Below are 18948 nucleotides of genomic sequence, written 5' to 3'. Positions count from 1 at the left end.
AGTATGCACCCACCATGTCTTGTTCCGTGCCCCCTTTGGTGGGTAGACAGCAAGTGGCGCCTTGCTGAAGCGGGAGTGAGGGTAATCTTTAGGGACCCTGAAGGCCAGCGTGTCCCCAGGACTGGGAGCCAAAGCAGGGGCCACTGCTGGGGCTTTGGACTTCATGGGGACCAAAGGGCTCCTGGAGGGGATGGGGGAGACGTGGCGCTTCTCTGAAACAGATTAAAACAGAATCAGGGACAAAGATCTTATGTGTAAGGTCACGCAGCTGCATGGCGCACACAAAAAGACGCACACTCAACAGATTAAGACAAACTCTAATAAAGATCATGCATTGCTAGCGGGGGCTTTTTGGATCTGGCCACTTTTTTGGATCTGATTTCACATCCAGTTAGCACCTGAGTCTGGTTGTGAATGTAGTGTGGTGTGGTATTTACACCAATTTTTTCTTTTTTCTTTTTTTATTACCCTGCTTAGGTGCCAGATGGCTGTGTTGTAACACAGGACAGACAAATCTGTGTCAGAACATTTCCACAAAAGAATGAGGTATTTACAAATCAATTAAGTACACTTTTCTCTAATTAGCAACTTGCCTGGCACCATCTGAAGTGCCCTCATGTGATTAAAGCTCCCAATCTGTTATTATGTGGAGTTCAAATATGAGTAACAATTATATACAGGAGTAACAATTATATATACCTTTTGACCCAGATCTGAATACAATGCACAAGTGAGAAGATGCTGAGACACAGAAAGAAACATAGAAGGGGAATAAATCACAAGCCTGTGGGGGGAAAAAGTAGGAGAGGAGAGGAGCTCGCACTTACGGTTTTTGCTATGCATGTCTTTGTGGGAGAAGGGTGGGGAGGGAACGAGGGGGTGTAGTCCAGGACTGTCTGTCTCTCTCTGACTGTCTTACAGGGAAACTACACACCAGCTACCTGAAGGAAAACAAAGGGGTCAACAGGTCATAAAAACAGATAAGAGGAGGTGGGGAAAACACACTGCACACATTGTACAACAGTACTTGACAAGTACTTAGAATTATATGTAACATTTAGCTCGAAGATTAGGTGCAATGTCATATTGTGTTCAAAGTTCAAAACAAAGTTTGCCTAATCTGCCAGCTGCCTCAGGGGGTAAATAACTAATATGTGCAAGACTGAGGTGATAAGTTGGTGAAAGCAGCTGGTATTTTGGGACCGGCCCTTGTGGTTAACTGAATTTCCTGTTTGCTAAGATAGAAATCTAAAACCGAGCAGTAAATGATGACATATCCAGAATTTCCCCCGGGGATCAATAAAGTATTTCTATCTATCTATCTATCTATCTATACGTAAAGAGAGCAGCGCAGGTAGAGCTAGACTGCTATATTTAAAAGTTACTAACAGTGTGTTTATTGGGAAAGATAGTGTGAAACTCTAAAGCCTTATTTTGATAACAGACCTTGTGCAGCTACATGTATTTATCAGTCAGCTGCTAAAATCATGTCATTAATATTCACGTAGGAAACGTGCACAAATACTGTTGCAAATGAATAACGTACATCCCTGCACAATCACCAACTACACAAGTATGAGACTGCACTTACGTGCACGGAGCATATGCTCACAATTACAAAAGTTATCAACAAATATATTAAACTAAAAGGTCCACAAAGATCTTTTCTCAGGCCCTGCCTTAAATACTTGAAATAGAGTGTGATAAGTACAAGCCAAGGTCAAGCTAAAAAAACACTCAAACACCCAAAACACACACACACACACGCACTAAACACAGTCAAGCAGACACAATAGCCCTCTAACAGGCTTTAGTATTGGTCCATCCTGTTGTGGCCTTCACTGACCCATGTGTAAATCTACAAACATTGAGCAGCAAGTGAGACATACAACCAGGTTTCATTTCCTTGAGATAGGTCAGCAAATAATTAGAGATGGGAGACCTGTACCAATCACATTACACAACCAAGAGCTCGCTGCTGAGACATCAGAGGAGCACCCTCAGCCCCTGGCAGATGAGGATTCCCGAAAAAACCTGTTGTGTGAGCATCATAGCAGCTGGGCGCACTTACAGGACAAAAAGCACGAGGGGGAGAAAGCTAACCAAGTGAACAGTCCTTGACCCGAAGGAAACTCTCTAACCCAGAACTCTCACACTCTCACTCAAAATAAAGAATAGTAAAGAATAATCTCATCCCCATCACAACTGACCAGCTGGTAGACTGACTAGTGTAAAACAAACTCCTGACGGAGTAGCGCTGATGTTATGCTTTACTCAGTAAGCAGCAGGAGGGATTCTGTGTGTGTGTGTGTGTGTGTGTGTGTGTGTCTGTCTGTGTGTCTGTGTGTGTGTGTGAAACTGTTGTACAGCCCAGTTAATGGGTGTAGTAGTAGTGTGCTAACATAAGCACAGTGGAACAAAAGGGCAGAGCAGACAGACTGAACGACTGTGTGTGTTTGCTCAGAGTGCATGAGTGCAAATGAAAGTGTGCTGCAGGTGACTGAGGGAGAGTGTGTGTACAATGTGTGTCGAAGTGAATGCGTGTGTACTGAAGAGATTAGCCATTGCATGCGTAAGTATAACAGGTGCGTGTGCGGGTATGATACCACACTGAGAACACTTGAATTGAGAATATTGCAAGAGTATGTGTTTTTGTCCAAGGTGCAGGCTGCAACTAGTTTGTATACATACTAGAGTGTGTATTATGTGTGCATTATGTATATATGAGAATACTTTGTAAGGGCTTAATACGAGTAAGTGAGAGTGTGAGAGTGTGAGAGTGTGTGAGTGTGTGTGTGTGTGTGTGTGTGTGTGTGTGTGTGTGGCAGGTGTATAAATAGGCCAGTGGAAGCAGAGGCAGCTGTATTCAGAGTAGCAGGATCAAAGTCCAGTCACATTCGCAGGTATGCAGCTACAACGGTAACAATTTCACACATTAAATCACACATTATTTCACACAGTTTCACACATTATACACACACCATTTTTGTCAACTAAACTGTACAGTTCAATGAACCTGTATTGTAGGAGTAGACTGTGAAAACTGTGCATGTGTGTACCTTTTCTGTATGTGTGTACCGGGGAGTTTTCTTTTATTTCCTTCCTATTTTTCTAGGTAGAAATTAGCTAAATAATAAATCTGAAGAAAAATAATATCAGATGTGCCCTTGTGGTTACTGGCCAAGCTAAATACAGCCCTTACTAGGGTTTTGTGGGTCCAACTCAGCCTAGTATTCAAAGTCTTTGTATTTAATACAGGAGCAAACACATCCAGTAAAACACATAACAGTAAAATAAAAAAAACAATTACAGACAGATTAAATTGATGGCTTACAAAAATGATCAAACCCTTTTTACAGCTAGTAAACCTGTGTGTACAGACATCAAGAATGACGAACAGCAGATTTATGGTGTTTTGTAACGGAGCTCATCCTGTAAGGAGCCGGTTGGGAGCTAAACACACTGATTTACAAAGCATGGACGGCTGCCCAGGCAAGGTCACTGAGCCACTCGACCACAAGGGCACCCTCACTACTACGCTCTCCTGCCTGCCTGTCGTTATGGCAATGCTGAGAGCCCAGCCGGTTGCCGATTGGCTGCTGGCTCATCCTGTGGGTGGAGCCATTGCATGATGAGGAGCGGAGGCTCCTGGAGCTCAACTGGGTTTGTTTACATTGAGAGAGGAGCAGGGGAGAGAGTGAGAGAGGGATGTGAGAAAACGAATAAAATTATCTATAAAGATTCTCAGATATTCAGGTCATCTAGAAGTGAGTCAAAGGCAACTAGGCTTGCTGGTTTAAAAACAAAGTTATATTGAAAAAAAACTGTATATTGAAAGCATTGGCATTCCGTAAATGTTAAGAATACTTTTGAAGAAAGAGACTGTTTTACATCTACTCTTAGTTCAGCAATGCTGCCAAGTAATGATTCATCCAGTGTGCAATTGATACAACAGAGGGATTTAAGTTAAGGCTTCGAAAGTGGGAGAGTGTAGCTAATACTGTATGTAAAAAAGCAAAGGGGAGGTTTACACAAGATACTCGATTGCATTGGACCCAAGCTTAAGGATAGCTCAAGGTACCCGGCACCCTTAACCTTTCCTGGACATTTTTAACAACATTTCACCACAAAAACATTACATTAACCACCTTTTATATTACGTTTTCAATGGGGATGCAAAGTCATATTGAATTTCAGGATATCGCAATTAAAAAATGTCTCAATGCCGTAATGGGACTGTAAGATCTACCGCAATGTTACGTGCCACCATGCGTGGAACAGAAATTCTACAGCACCAGTTCTACTCAAGAGGTTTTGGCAGTGGGCGGCTCAGCCTGGTTAGTTACAGTGAAAATGGACCACTACTAAATGCATGCCGACGCTGTTCAACTAAAGTCAGGTGACATCTGTGGAGACGCTTCCAGCATGTCATTTATGACGGTATGAGCAGAATGTGTGGATGAGCACAATGGGACACACACAGACTGGAAGACGAGTCCTTCAGGCAGCCTCTGACTCTGCCAAAGTCATAACTAAGGCTATCAATGTGTTTATTACTGCCGATATGCGACCATACTTAAAAATCTTCGATTAAAATCATATGGTCAAAAGGCTTGACTTTTTTTTTAAGTCACTCAGTAACCATGCCTTCAACTATCACCTGTCTATGCATCTTCCTCAGTGTGTGAGTAAAAGGTCATGGCTTCTCAGAAATGTCTCTCTCTTTTGGTTCCTGAGGTGAGGTAAAACCAATGTTGATGCCATGCACTTTGCTTTTCTTAACACCAAACAAACTTGAGTGCAAAGACAAAAAAAAAAAAAAAAAGCAAAAGAAACTACTTCTAATGTACAGCAGCAGCTGGCATTTTAATTGGCCCAAACCTCAGATAATGGTTCACACACAGCCGAGCCGCAGTAACAACACAACAGTGGAATGAGCAACATATCCAGTGAATAAAACCGAGTGCAGCTTCTGTGGTTTGGGGTGAGACTTTACAACAACAGACAAACATCATGTGAAATGAACGGCTACACCACAGCCAAGACACACGCACATACACTTTTACAGACAACAACAAGCACAGACATGGGAAGGCCACGCAGTCAAAACACTTGCTAAATTAGAAATGAAATGAAACTGAACTTTTTTCCCTTGACCTGCCTCGCAGCTCAATTAACCCACCACTACAGAGAAAAGTTGGAAGGCGAGTAGAGAGAGACGGACACTCCGCCAGCAGAAACAAAATGACCCTTTCATCACACACTCCACTTACTCACACACAGCAGGCCACCAGCACACAAGACTGAAAGAGTGAAGAGAGGAGATCGTAGTAGATGAGAGAACTGGAAGGAATCCTCTGAAATATCGCGGCATGGAGAGCTGACTTACACACACACACACACACACACATACATGAGTCAAATCGTCACTCTCAACTCTTGAATCCTCTATTTCATCATGATGCTCAGGGCCCAGGTTTACCAACATAAACAAACATTCTTAGAAACTAATTTGTATAATCATCCTAGCCCTTAAAACATAAACCCCAGCCTCCCAACCACATTGATAAATATGAAGTTTCAATCATTTTCAGACTGCTTAAAAGAGTGCAAATCAAACATCTTCATTGGGAAAAACGTCTTTACAACAGTTCAGTCTGTTCATAATAAGCTTTGAGGTTCACTCACGAGCATTAAAAACTATTTCTTTGCACATTCTCTCTTTACGAGCTCATTGGAGAGAGCGAGGTGTGAACACTGCCAACGTGAGGGATTTATTTGATATCCCACTGGGGCCACTTGTGCTAAGAATATACAAGCTTGTCTTACTCTAAGGAGATTTAAATAAACAAATCCACTAAATAGAGCAAGTCTCTGATGTATAAAATATAGTATATCTTAACCTGTCTGAACACAAAACGTGGAGTGCATTACTTGTCTATCCAGTGCAAGTCCGAGCTTAAGTTGTGGCCAATCTCTTCTTCACACACAGCAAAGCTAGAGCAGCAAACTGGGCGTGTATAACTCGGAGCCGCTGACCCCTGAGGCAGCCAAACCCCTCCTCCTCCTGTGTGCGAGTGAGCGTATACGTAAAGGCCTCAGTGCTGATTCCATGCACAGGTCAAGCATGAAAGCAGATCCCATGATGGATACACACATGCAGACAAATACAAGGCCGCTGCCATAAATAAATATGCTTCTCAGGGTTACAACATTTAAAGCAGAGTCCTCCAGCAAGGAACAATGGCAGTATATACTACTACTAAGATATTCCAGTGACATGATGGGAATGAGCAACAATGGGAGGAAATGCAAAACATCACAACAATATCTTGACGGGGGCAGTTCCTGGAGGCAGTCCACTCAGCAGAGGTCAGGGGGAGTGTTCTTTATGTCATGACACAAGAGTAGTTGTGTGTGTGTGTGTAATTCTTCCAATTTAAGAATGAAGTCAATGAATCAAATATAGTGGCTGGACAGTTTGACTTCTGGGTCATTGCACTCCAGTTAAAATGATTACAGACATGGTAGCATATGATGAAACGTTTCTACTAGTCAGCATGTGGCTTGGCCTGCTGGTCCACTGCAACGCCTGTCCTCTCAGGAGATTCCCACTCTTGACACTGTGTGTGCGCGTGTGTGTGTGTGTGTGTTAGTGTGCACGAGTGCGTTTTAGACCTGTTGTTATCCGGCTCTGTGTGCGTGTCAGCAAGCACTGCCAACAAGGAGGGGGAGGGGGGCACAGGGGGCAGGAGCAGGGACAAAACAACAGCGCGTACCGGGAGTCTATGAGCATGTGTGTGTGTGTCTCACAATACCACTGACCTCTTTCTGCTGGGAAACAGAAAGTGAGAACGTGTGTTCATGCAACTCATGCTTCTCTCCTCTCAGGGATAAGTGTGTGTGGTCATTAAGTCTAACCATGCCCCCCCCCGACACACACACACACACACACACACACAGGCAGCTCAGGCTGGTGCACGTAATGCCAACAGAAGGAAGCAGCCGCTCGCGGGCAGATGCGAGCGCGCTCAGTGGAGCCACAATCAAAACTAAACAAGAGGTGGACGGACAGGGTGGAGGGCCAATGAGAGCCGGGATCAACAATGCTCCCACTTAAACAACAAAAACTCTTCAAAGTGAATGCATATTGCCTATTTTCCACACATTTTCTTACTTAAAAATCCATATACATTTTTTTACATACTAATTAATTTATGTTTACTCAAAGGCAGCAGATAGTGGCTGAGCAACATCTCAATTACATCCGTTTTCAGTCTCCATAGCAACAAATATTACATTTTATGGTGTCAGGTGTATAAAGCATATGCAGCACTGTATGTGTGTATCATTGTCCCCTAAAAGCATAGTGTTTTACGATTATTATTATTATTATTATTAACATCTGTTAACAGAAATGTGGTACCTTTGTAGAGGTTTATATATGGATGTAGATTTTATTATCATATGTATATTAATAATTATATTGTATGTATACTTGTAAGTATGATATTATTAGTCAACCCATCAGTCTGCCAAATCTTCCTTTTGCTTGTAAATGTTCTTAGTGTAGTCTTTAGTTACAACTCTATCAGCCCATCTTAAGAGCAGAAATGCCAACTCTCGCAATTTACTTCGTCCATACACTTATTTCTTGGGTGAAAAAGCTTGTGCACAACGCTACATCTGGTCCATTATTCTGTAAATTATTTAGTGTTTTTCAGGCCTTATAAGACTGCTGAGCATTACAAGGTATAAGCAAGTGATGTTTGTGTGGAGGATACATTGCAGGGAGGCTACTTTTTACAGTGCCCTGAAGGGATGAATAGAAATTATTGTATTGATATGAATGGCTCTGCGTGTGGGTACTTAAGCATGTTTGTTCTGTGGCTCTGCGTGACAACTGGAGATACCCTGAGGAGTGTGTGTGTGTGTGTATGTGTGTAGGGGGATATGTATTCCTAAGCCCTGAGGATTTTTTGTGAGACTATGCCCTGAGGTGTGTGTGTGTGTGTGTGTGTCTTACCATAGTGTGTGAGGATGCCCTGAGGAGTGACCACCTGATTGCAGACATGGCAGACAACAAGACAAAAATCCTCAAGTACTGGAAACGGGCTGTAGACGAGCATCTCTGAACAGGACATGAAGAGAAGAGAACAAATTTCAGAGTTAAAGGAACACTGCATGTTTTTGAAAAACTGTCTTATGGGTCAATTTAGCTTTTGACAGAGTTGGTATGGTATGTTAAAGGAATTCTTTGGTTATCTATGGTGTATTGTACAGTACTGAACGGTATTGTACGGAAATTATAGTAACGTAGGGTAATATACGGTAACATATGGTAATGTCAAGTATCGTATGTTAATGTGCGGTAATGTACAGTATTCTATAGTAATCTATGCTATTCCAAGGTATTGGTATGATCATAGGTGTCTGTAGAATGAAGCAGTAGGAGCAGCTGCACATAAGACTTGGTGGATCATACATGTGTTTTTGCATCCCCACTTTTAGATCAGACAACTTTTTTAAAAACATTTTAGTAAATTTGGATCAAAATTGATTATATCTGGCTGCGTTACATATAGTATGTGAATTGAAATTTCCTGTTCTTACGTGAGCTGCTTTCTCATATGAAGTCAGGACACAACAGTTGCACAGACAAGTGGCACACAACCACACAGTCTATGCACACCACACAAGACTGTGTGTCAGATGTGTTACAAGCTACTGAAATACTGTTTGTTTTAGGCAAGGGCTGCAGGAAGTAGGACATGATGCAAAAGTACGCTGCGGAGTGTTTCCCAGAAATGACTTTTATTTTACGAAAAATCACAGGAAGTCCCCTCTCCCATTAGTGCTGGCTTCACAGTGGAGCGTTCAGGCCCAGTCAGAACTACACTACTGTGGTCCAAACAAAACACCAGAGAACTACATAAGACACAATAGCTAACTACGTTACTGCGTTTTAGATGCTTCAAAAGTAGCCACCTTTTGCTTTGATGACAGCTTTGCACACTCGTGGCATTCCTTCAATCGGCTTCATAAGGTCGTCACCTGGAATGGTTTTCAATTAACATGTGTGCCCTGTCAAAAGTGAATTTGGGAATTACTTAATGGGTTTGAGACCATAAGTTGTGTTGTGCAGGGGCAGGGTTGGCACACAGTTGTTTACTGTGGATAGGCCTATTGTGCCTGGAGTTACAAGAGATACCCCGCCCACTCAACCAAAACTGAAGATTAATAAAAATATTGAGAAAAACAAATATGTCCAAGAGAAAATAGCTATTATCTCTTCTGGCTAAGCTCTGAGAACCTAATCTTCCCCTTCCCAAACAAGCTCTGCTGAAATCACAGCACTTATTAGCATGGGACTTAAACCAGACTCTCTGGGAGGGGAGGAGGGTTGTGTGTGTTTGTGTGTGTGTGTGTGTGTGTTTGTGAAAGCTCGCACGGGAAAAATTGGAGAATGTGTGGGTGTCTGACAGTGTAAGGGTGCATGTCATCATGACCTTGCATTGCTGGTGAGTTTTGTGTCATCGAAAAAGTCAGACAGTGACAGTCATGCTTACTGCCCATCTGTGTGCGTGTGTCTGTGTGTGTGTAGGAAAAAAAACATCTGTTAGGTCACTCAAGGTCAAAGCCATGTTACACACTTATGTATCCAAAGTGAGCTTGTGCTCGTGTGTTTGTAAAAAAGTCAGAGTTGGTCTCATTAATCATACATGAAGTGTTCAAGGACACATAGACATACACACACTGAGGTTGTCATGATCACTGGTACGGATTATTTCATTACTTTTGAGTTATGTTAATTGTTTTTAAATAAATATTGAAAAATAATGAGACTACAGATGGATGCTGAGCAGCTGTGCCGAAGCACTTAGTGCTAAGATGCTTTGCCCAAGTTCACCTTGTCAATACAGCGGAGGAGATTATTTCTCACTCATTTTCCGTGGCCGAAATTTCTGGGCACGCTCCTGGATCTGAGCCACAATTCAAACTCTCCGATTCCAGAGTTTGCTTAACAAAAACTGCACTACCCTCGCTAGCAAATAAACTGCAGCGTTTGTTTTTGCCTTATTGAAAGTGGCATGATCTGAGCTACAACACAAACACAAATGGAGAGGTGTGGCATGTGAAAAACTTTTAAATATTGTCATTGTAGGCATGTTGTTAAGTGGTAAGAATGAATAACTTTTGCTATGTGAGCAGTTAAACAGAGTGACTGAAAACACTGTTGCAGGTTGGCTCTACCTGCCAAGAGGTTTCTGTTCAAAAAGTACATCAACATCACCACGGTTTCTTGTTAATTGCAAAGCCATGCAACAACAAATTGCAACAGGAAAATTTTGTTTTCCGGCAAACAGCAAATCCCCAAGGTTTATAGTAACAGAAAGGGACGTTAGTGGGAGAACTGAAAAAAAGAAAAAAAAAAAAAGCAAGAATGCAATTTCCTCTGCGTCTGCCAAGTCAAATGCAAACTAAGTGTGTAGCCTATTTCTGCAGTCTGAATTGTGTGTTTCTCTCAAGCCAGCTGCTCCAGGCTGCCAAACCACTGACAGGCCAAAAACTACAAAAACATCAGTCACCTGTGAATAAGCGTGTTTGGAGCTACGTAAACAATGCCATCATTGGACACTGATTATATTCAGAGTAAGAAAATCAACTCCCCATTGGTGATTAAGGGTTTTGGGAGGCAAATTAAAAAGGTCTTACTCGTAAACAAAAAGGTTTAACAGCAGGGAAAAGAGAGAAGTCCTGCTCCAGAGCAACATGTTTCACTGAATAAAACACCTACAATCAACCAACTTAGAGGAAATCTGGGTGATAGGGGCCACTTATGAGTAATTGCGGTGCTACAACAGTTCCAGAGGAGGGCACAGGCCACAAGAACAACTTCAACTTAAGCTGTTTTTTGAACATACACACCAGATAATTATTGCACCAAAGTAAACAAGCTTACCAGCGGCTGATGTGCAGCTAATATTGCAGACCTCAGGCTGCAAAGATGTCTATTCTCTCCATTTATACAAGAATGTCCCAGATAGAAATCTGGGTTAAACTTTTTAGGATTTTGTACGAAGACAGTCCCAAATCTTTTCTTTTAATAAGACAGTTGGTCTTTTGGTTGGTTAGCAAACCTTTTTTAAAAAGGCAATAAAGCTGTAAAGACAGCACGTCAAGGAGAAACTGATGATTTAATTGATTTAAAAAATCTACCAAAACCTCTGTTTTAAAAGTCTGAATCATCTGGCCAGCAGGCTGAAAAATGAACTCCTGCCAGGGAAACTATAACCATGTATGAAACAGACTAACAATGGTTTCATGATAGATCACAACTCATGAAACTAGACTTATGATCCAATGTCTTGGCTGAACACATTAAAGTCTAGTGCACTTCACTATTCTGTGTCAGGACAAACTCATTCTACTCTGATTCAGAAAGAAACAACGCTTTGATTCATTTGCTTTCCTGTCACGATTTCTCTTTATTTCAGACTATGCTTCAATTATGGCAATAGCTAAAAAAGTATTCAGGACTACATCTTGTGGTTATTTTCATTTTCTTTTCTTTTTTATAATTTAAATGCTTGGTCTTAAAAAATGTCAGAAAATACTGAAAAATCGACATTTTTACAGTCAGACTTCATATTGCTCATATCCAGTTTACCATCATATGACATGAAGATCGAGTGAATGATATTTGTGCTTGAGAAAGGACTTGAGCAATTCATCAAAAGAAAGTTGACGATTACTTTCTGACGAATCGTGTCAGCTCATTAAGGTTTTAGGTGAAAACTTCACACAGTGTCACTTTTATACATTTTTCACTCAGGCAATCTTTCACCATGCAACGTGTCATTTATCTTAAATCTACCTCGCTTCACAGCATTTACAAAAAGCGCCATATTCAAGAGTTGACAGGCTAATGTGACTAATTCCAGCTCAAATCAATTAAATGCAGATAATAGTGGCCCATTTACTAAATGAATAATTCTGAGTAGTCTGCTAGATTACAGACTTCAAAATCCTCAGCTGAAAGGTTTCAAACAGCCGAGGAAACGGCTCGTGCTCTGCACATGGAACTGTGCCAAAGCCTGCACCATGTGGCATGTTCCCTTGTGTTTGATCTGCACCGCAGTTGAGAGCACTTACACTCCAAGCGCACTTGGTTATGGGACAACTCTCAAAGCAAGCTTGCAGAAATGTCCTCATCATACTAGCGTCTTGGGTGACAAACTGTATCTCACAGTTAATACCATGATGTTCCTGACTGTCTACTAAAGACAGTGTTGAACGCACAAATAGCAGAATGACAGCACTGCCTATTTCTGGTGTGATGATGACAGTGGCTGCCAGTCTAGCCTCACTAAGTTGCTGTTGGTTGTCATCATCTCCACTGCGTGTACGTGTTTGACGGTTAGGAGTGAGATACCATCACTGGGGCGCTCCCATAGCCTGCTGGTTAAGACGTCCACGGTTTGACTCTTTCACTGCACATCAACTCCCCATGTTTCCTGTCTCTTGCTGTAATTGCTAACCCTAACCCTAACCAAATAAAGGCAAAAAAAAAGTGAGATACCAACCATATCCTGCCCAACACAGCAATAACTGCCACCCCGGCTTCGCAATCTTCAAATGTGTGTGTGCAGCACGCTTAAGTGTCAAGTGAGTAAACATATACTATACAAATCTACAATGGAGCACACCACTTTCTCCTAGATACAAATTTACAAATTAAGCATTTAAGACGTGTTGCCCAGTGTGCTTGTGAGGCTTGTGCGTGTCTGCCTGTGTGTGTGTGTGTGCATATCACTCTCAGCAGGCCTTAGTGTCATGTTGCCAACAGATCAGCAATTCTGGAAACACCGCTCCAGTTTGGCTCTGAGAGAGGAAGATGAGGCATGTGAGTGAGTATGTGTGTGCGCGAGTGGGAGAAGGGGGGGGGGGGTTGGTTGGTATTTGACCAGTGGGAGTGAGAAGAGTTTCCCTGGCTGCGTGTGCGTGCGTCACTGTGTTCGTACGAGGGCTGCAGCTCAAACTTTCAGGGATGACTCAAGAGCAGCGCGTGCTCCTGTGGGTATTTTTACGTGGTGAGGTGAGGAGGAACTCCTCAGGGCAGGAGGGTGGAGGTACCCACTCACAGCTTACAGGCACCTAACGACCCCCTCCACATACTCTCACTCATGATATATAACTAGATGCTTGTACAAACGGCCAAATGCAACACAATATATAAGACAGACTTTCAGCTATACACAAGTTGAGCCCATTAAGGACACTGAAGTCTTATCAGTCTCTCACTGACATGATAAAATACACACTACAGACCGTACATCACATATAGCACAACTACACTTCCTTTTAAGACTACAGGTAATGCTGGAAAACGTGTTTGAGGGTCCCCGCTCTAATCTATATGGCTATAATCAATTTTCAAACAACATAATAGCTCACTTAAAGACGCATTAATGTGCAGTTTAATATGTATTCCACTCATCTTGGAATAATGATAAAGCCCTTCTGATACACGATCACCTGACCTGATGTTGAAAGACCCAAAGCATCCAGATCACATGATGCATGTAACAATGACCGTTAATATTTGATGCTGTCCTGATCAACTTCTTTTTTTTTTTTTTAATTTATTTTGTTTTGTCTTATTAATGATAACAGGTAGATCAGACACAACAAGCTGGTTAATTGATTAGTCAACAAACTATTTTGATGATCAATTTATACTTTATCACGCAAATATGCCACATCCAGCTTCTCAAATACGAAGAACTGATACTATTTTTGTCATATATGTTCATGAACAGACTAAATGCTTGCCTTGGGACAGCCGGTCTGCGAAACAAGCTTTATAATCATTATCAGCATTTTTGACAATTTTCTTACATTTTCTGGGTTACAACCCTTGATACAGGATGGCAGCCAGCACTAATGATTTCTATGAGAATATACTAAAAACATAAATACTCTGGCATCCTTTCTGCTGCAGAGCATGCCCAGCCAAACAATAACAAACCACCATCACATACGTGACAGCGTGAAGTATTTAGCAGTGCAACTTCCTTACCTTCTTTGCTGAGCCTCACGGCTTCACCGCGGCGGTAAAGCTCTTTGTCGCTGTTATCCAAAGACGAGTCTGCGTCTGAACAAACACAAGAGCCACTTTAAAAAAGACAAAAACAAAAAACACGCAGGGGACATCCACAACAAACTTTGGGGGGCCATGCGTGGAGCCATGCTGGTCCGAGGCTGTGCTATCGCGTTAGCATTAGCTTGCTAGCGCCCTGAGCTGGCTTCCTAGAGCAAGTGAAGCTGTCAAAGCTAACAAACTTACAGCTGGACAGTTGAGGGTGTCATTACTGCACACAGCAAACAACTCAGCACTGTAGCCGCTAGCTTTGAGCGCGGCTAATACACCGAGCTATCAATATTGCATTTCCTAGTAATATTTCTGACAGTTACTTTGCTGCGCTTTGACAGACCCTGCATGGTGGAGGGGCTCACTCAACTCAATCACAGACAGTTGGACCACGCACTTCCCGACAGTTTGTCCGCAAAAACAACGGCGCTACCGACGTGCGAACTTACTGTCAACAAAACGTAATTTAGCCGCACTGACGAAGGAAGACCAAGGCTCGCAAAGGAAGGTATCCAGACTTGGTATTTGGCGATCCAGTGTCGCCATTGCTCTTCCTTCTTGTTGCTTTGCTGAGAGCCGTTTTTTCCTCGCTCTCCTTCGCACGCAGCAGGCGAAAAACGAAAGAACGAGATACGCTGACGTCGTGGTCGGCCGGCTTCGGCTTCGCTCGGCATTTTCCGGAGGGTTGAGAGGTTGAGCGATAGGCAGGGAGTTATTCACGAGTTCAAAAGTTCAGTATGTGGGTACATCCCAAAGCTTATTAACAGTATACAGGTTTCTCACTGCAGAGAGGTTACATAGTTTAAATGACTGAGATTTACATTGAAGAAATGTTGACCACATATGAGGCCGTGTGCAGCCTGGGATCCTCACACGAGGTCCTGCAGGCTGATCCAGAGTCGAGGCTTAAATCTAAAAGGTGACCATGCTTTTGCCATCAGGGCCCCTTGACTTTGGAACAACCTGCCTGAGGAGATCAGGCTTCCAGAGTCAGTCACTGTTTAATACCCATTCTACAGACTCGCTTTTACATGATGTCTTTTTTTAATGGCCTTCCTCTTTTATTCACTCACTCATTTATTTCTTATTATTTATTTTAGTATTGCTCACTTATTGCTCTGCATGTAGGCATCCATAATGCTCTAGTGTCTTCTATCTCTCTCCCCTGCTTTTGTCTTTTCCTATTTTCCTCTTCTGTGTTCTAAATTCACTGTAATCCTTGCTTTTGTTTGGCTTGCATCTGTCAAAGTACTCTGTTAACTCTGTTTTTAAAGGTGCTATACAAGTAAAGTTATTGTTATATGATTATTAGTGAGGAGGATAACATTTATCATTTATGATAACGTTTCATTTTACAATTAACTTAAATAACTTTACCTTGTACTGCCAATACATGTGAATGTGAACAGTTTTAAATACATTTATAAAGCCTGAGGGACATTATAATGAAGACCTTGAGACCTTACCCTCATTATCTATATCTGTACAGATAGGCTTAATTGGCCTTAATGACACAGAATAGAGGAAACAGACTGCTTAATATACACATGATCTCTGCTATCTAAATATTGAAATAAGAGTATGATATTAGACATGGTAGGAATTAGCATGTGGATGAACTCCACATTGCTGTGCTCCTTTATACTTCAGGCTGAGGCTAGAAATGTGAGGAAGGGCTTTTGTTTGAACCTCAAACTGTACAAATGTTAGATTTAAATCCTCTTTCTGCCTCATTAGAATAACTTAGAGTACTGCCAGGGCTCGCTAGGAAGTTGCAAAGTAATGTGTATAATGGTTTTCGGAAAGAGGTCAGAATTACGAAAAACACTGAAATGAAAATTTACTGTCTACCATTATGGTGTTAGTAGCTCAGATTACATTGTAAGGTTACAGCTGCAGCATCACTGTGGCTGATTTAATTTTGTACAAAGCAAAACATTTTCACTTTGGACCTAAAAGGTCTGAAAGATTTAAGTTAGGTTAGAAGTTGGATGCCACTGGAAACAAAGCACCTACATCACTGGTCCAGGGTCTTTCAGAACGACACAAAGGTTCTTTTAAATGCAGCCAGTAAATAATCAGTTATATCATTTTACAGTAAGGAGACCATTAAAGTCCAGAGAAATTTTCATCTACATCATGCATATACAAGAATCTAAGAGAAGACATCATTGACTGAATATGTCTGAAAAAACTGTCCCAGGATGTTTGGCTTCTCAAAGTGGCTCAGTAGGTCAAGCTCATGGCACTACATTGACCTCTTGTGGCTGAAAACAGAGCCTGCATTTCAAGTGTAAAGTTAGAAGTAGGTGACGCATGGAGAGTCTCCTTTTAAAGAAACCTAGAGTCAAAAAGATTGCATTATTTCTACTATTCAGATGATACTGAAGGAACTGGCCATGTGAATCCAACTTTTATCAGTCGGATTTATCACAGAAGTTCTACTGTAAAGTTGCATGATGCTCACGTCTTCATTTAAGCTTCTAAAATGTTGGACCACATAGAAACCTTAGCCGAAAAAAAGCCGAAAAGTTATGGCTTAAGATTTATTTTGGAACAGACGTTCCAGCAGATGATGACAACAAGTCATGTTGTTGTCGCCAAAAATCGTCAAAACGTCCCTCTCTCTCTCAATAAAGGGGTCTCTGATGAAGTCAGATTGAGTTCTCACACAGCACATGCATAAACAAATACACCAATGTCTGGATAATCCATCACTGTCTCATAAAATCTCGTAAAATCTGAATAGAACTAAACAATGTGTTTGTCGTCTGTTTCAGAGGGAGAGAACTAGAGAAGGGTGGAAACTCAGAGGAAATGACTGCACTAAATGAGAGCAAGGAAATGACTGATTAGTTTGTACTGATGCATCAGATCAGTTTAAGTCCACTCACACACACACACACACACACACACACTGTTTTCCCTCCTCTCTCTCTTTCTCTTTCACTCACACACAAACATACAAAGCATGATTCAACCACAATGTTGTGTTTGTTTCCCGTGTAGCGATCAGTGAGGTCACAGGACAAACCAGAATACACCAATCACGATTTTTCATTCTCTTCGATGGTCATAATAATGGTTTTCGATCATAAATGCCTCAGTGCCTTCAAATGCTTTCACTCTTTTATTCAACCTTCTATATCCATGAACGTTTTATCTGACCTGATCAGCTGAATCCAAACAAAATTAGATTTTTTTTTTTTTTTTAAACCTGCACTGCATGTACAGCACCACAAAATCCTCTAAAAGTGACAGGCCATGCATGTATGTGTCCTGCACACACACGTGTGCAGATGCACAGGACTCACTACAGAGATCAATGAGAAAAATCATTCATTTTTATTGAAAAAAACAAAAGTACACTGAAATTGTGCATGTCACAGAGTGAAGGTATGTCTCTCTTGAATAAGACAGTTTGGCAGGTTAAATGCATTGGAATCATTGACAAGGCTATAACTAGTTGGATGATAATTACACGAGTGCAGAGGCATAACCAGTATACCACACACATTTGTTGCATTTTTTATCATCCACTTACATTTCTACTATATCAAAAGGCAATAGAAAAAAAGACGAAGAAGAAATTCCTTCAAATCATCTTTGACAAACACTAAAAGTAAATGAAAAACAAGTAAAAAATAAAGTTCATAAAACACAACACTCACCAGCTCACTGTTTGGTGTCACAAGAAGGATTTAAAAAAAACTAGACAATCAAAAAAAAAAAAGAAAAAAAAGAAAAAATGGACGGGTTTGAACAATGACGACAAAATAAAAGATTTAGCATCATGTGGAGATATGAATGAAATAAGCTTAAACAGAGAGGAAAACAAATAGTGCTTTGGCAGAGTTTCTGTTTAGGAGTGATGCAAAGAAAGAAGCATGAAAATGAAACATTTAAAAAAATCAAGAAAAGCACAACTACATTCAAAACGATTTTACAACAAACTGGGTTTTATAGGGACTGAACCTTCAGCTGGTACCTTGGTAGAGGCTAAATAAATCAAAGACTTTGGACACAGAGGAACTGAGATATTTCAAACTTTGGCTGCAGTCACACAGCAAAATGTTGCTGAATTATTTAAACAGTCAACTCTCAATCAAGTCTTTATGGATCTGCACTCTCAGTGCTTTTAAAGGACAATCATAAGCACCACAGAAGTACACCGTGTATGTTGCAGTAAGAACATGATACACTAAATGCACAAACTGCCTTCCTGATATTTGTGTTGGAGGGCAAAAACAGGACATCTCTACACCACTTCTGTGAATTAATAATCCCGGTTTAATTTTACATCGCAATATCTGGTAATATTTCAATATTTGAGTGAGTCCGTTTTTTAGCTTTGAATCTAAAATTACACAAAATATGCATGACTCAATTTCAATCCCAAATTTATGCAATATAGTGCATGTCAATAAATTAGACTACATGTAAATTAGTATTATGGTTCGTAAAGCGCTACAGATGACTGTCTTGTCCTCTCTGTTACCCTGACAACCCTGATCGCATTCTCCTTATTGCTGCAGATGTTAAAAAAAATCAAATCTTGTGGTTGGTGTTATGTCACAGATAAAGAGATCAGTTCTAAGTACCTTAAATTCATCAGCGTGTAACTAAGCATAATAAATTCAGCTAGTAGAAGTGAAAAGAAAAACTCTCTAAATGGTGCAATGAAGCTGAAGTTTAAAAAAACAAACTTATTTGGTCATTCTCTGTGCATGTATTTGCTCACTCAAGCATAAGAAACCATCTAGGATGTGTTGTAAGAAGGATTTGACAAAGCA

The 18948-nt window shown here is 41.1% G+C and overlaps 1 protein-coding gene across 2 annotated transcripts in view; it reads right to left on the bottom strand.

The window, feature by feature from the left end:
- atxn7l1 (ataxin 7-like 1) overlaps positions 1 to 14750 on the bottom strand; it is a 29523-nt gene extending 14773 nt beyond the window's left edge. The window contains exons 1-4 of one of the 2 annotated variants that reach the window (XM_070853859.1): positions 14605 to 14750; positions 14084 to 14158; positions 8027 to 8131; positions 14 to 212 (exon numbers count right to left, since the gene is read on the bottom strand). In XM_070853859.1, the coding sequence (XP_070709960.1) occupies positions 14 to 212; positions 8027 to 8131; positions 14084 to 14158; positions 14605 to 14701 (476 nt within the window). In that variant the 5' untranslated portion in view covers positions 14702 to 14750. Of the gene's footprint in view, positions 1 to 13; positions 213 to 827; positions 942 to 8026; positions 8132 to 14083; positions 14159 to 14604 lie in introns of those variants that run through there. The other variant, XM_070853858.1, reaches the window with a different exon arrangement.
- Positions 14751 to 18948: the final 4198 nt, after the last annotated feature.

The sequence above is a fragment of the Pempheris klunzingeri genome, chromosome 22 (assembly GCF_042242105.1).
Source record: "Pempheris klunzingeri isolate RE-2024b chromosome 22, fPemKlu1.hap1, whole genome shotgun sequence".
Taxonomy (NCBI): Eukaryota; Metazoa; Chordata; class Actinopteri; order Acropomatiformes; family Pempheridae; genus Pempheris; species Pempheris klunzingeri.
The sequence above is the reverse complement of the archived record's forward strand: the minus strand, read 5'-3'. Positions and strand labels throughout refer to the sequence as shown.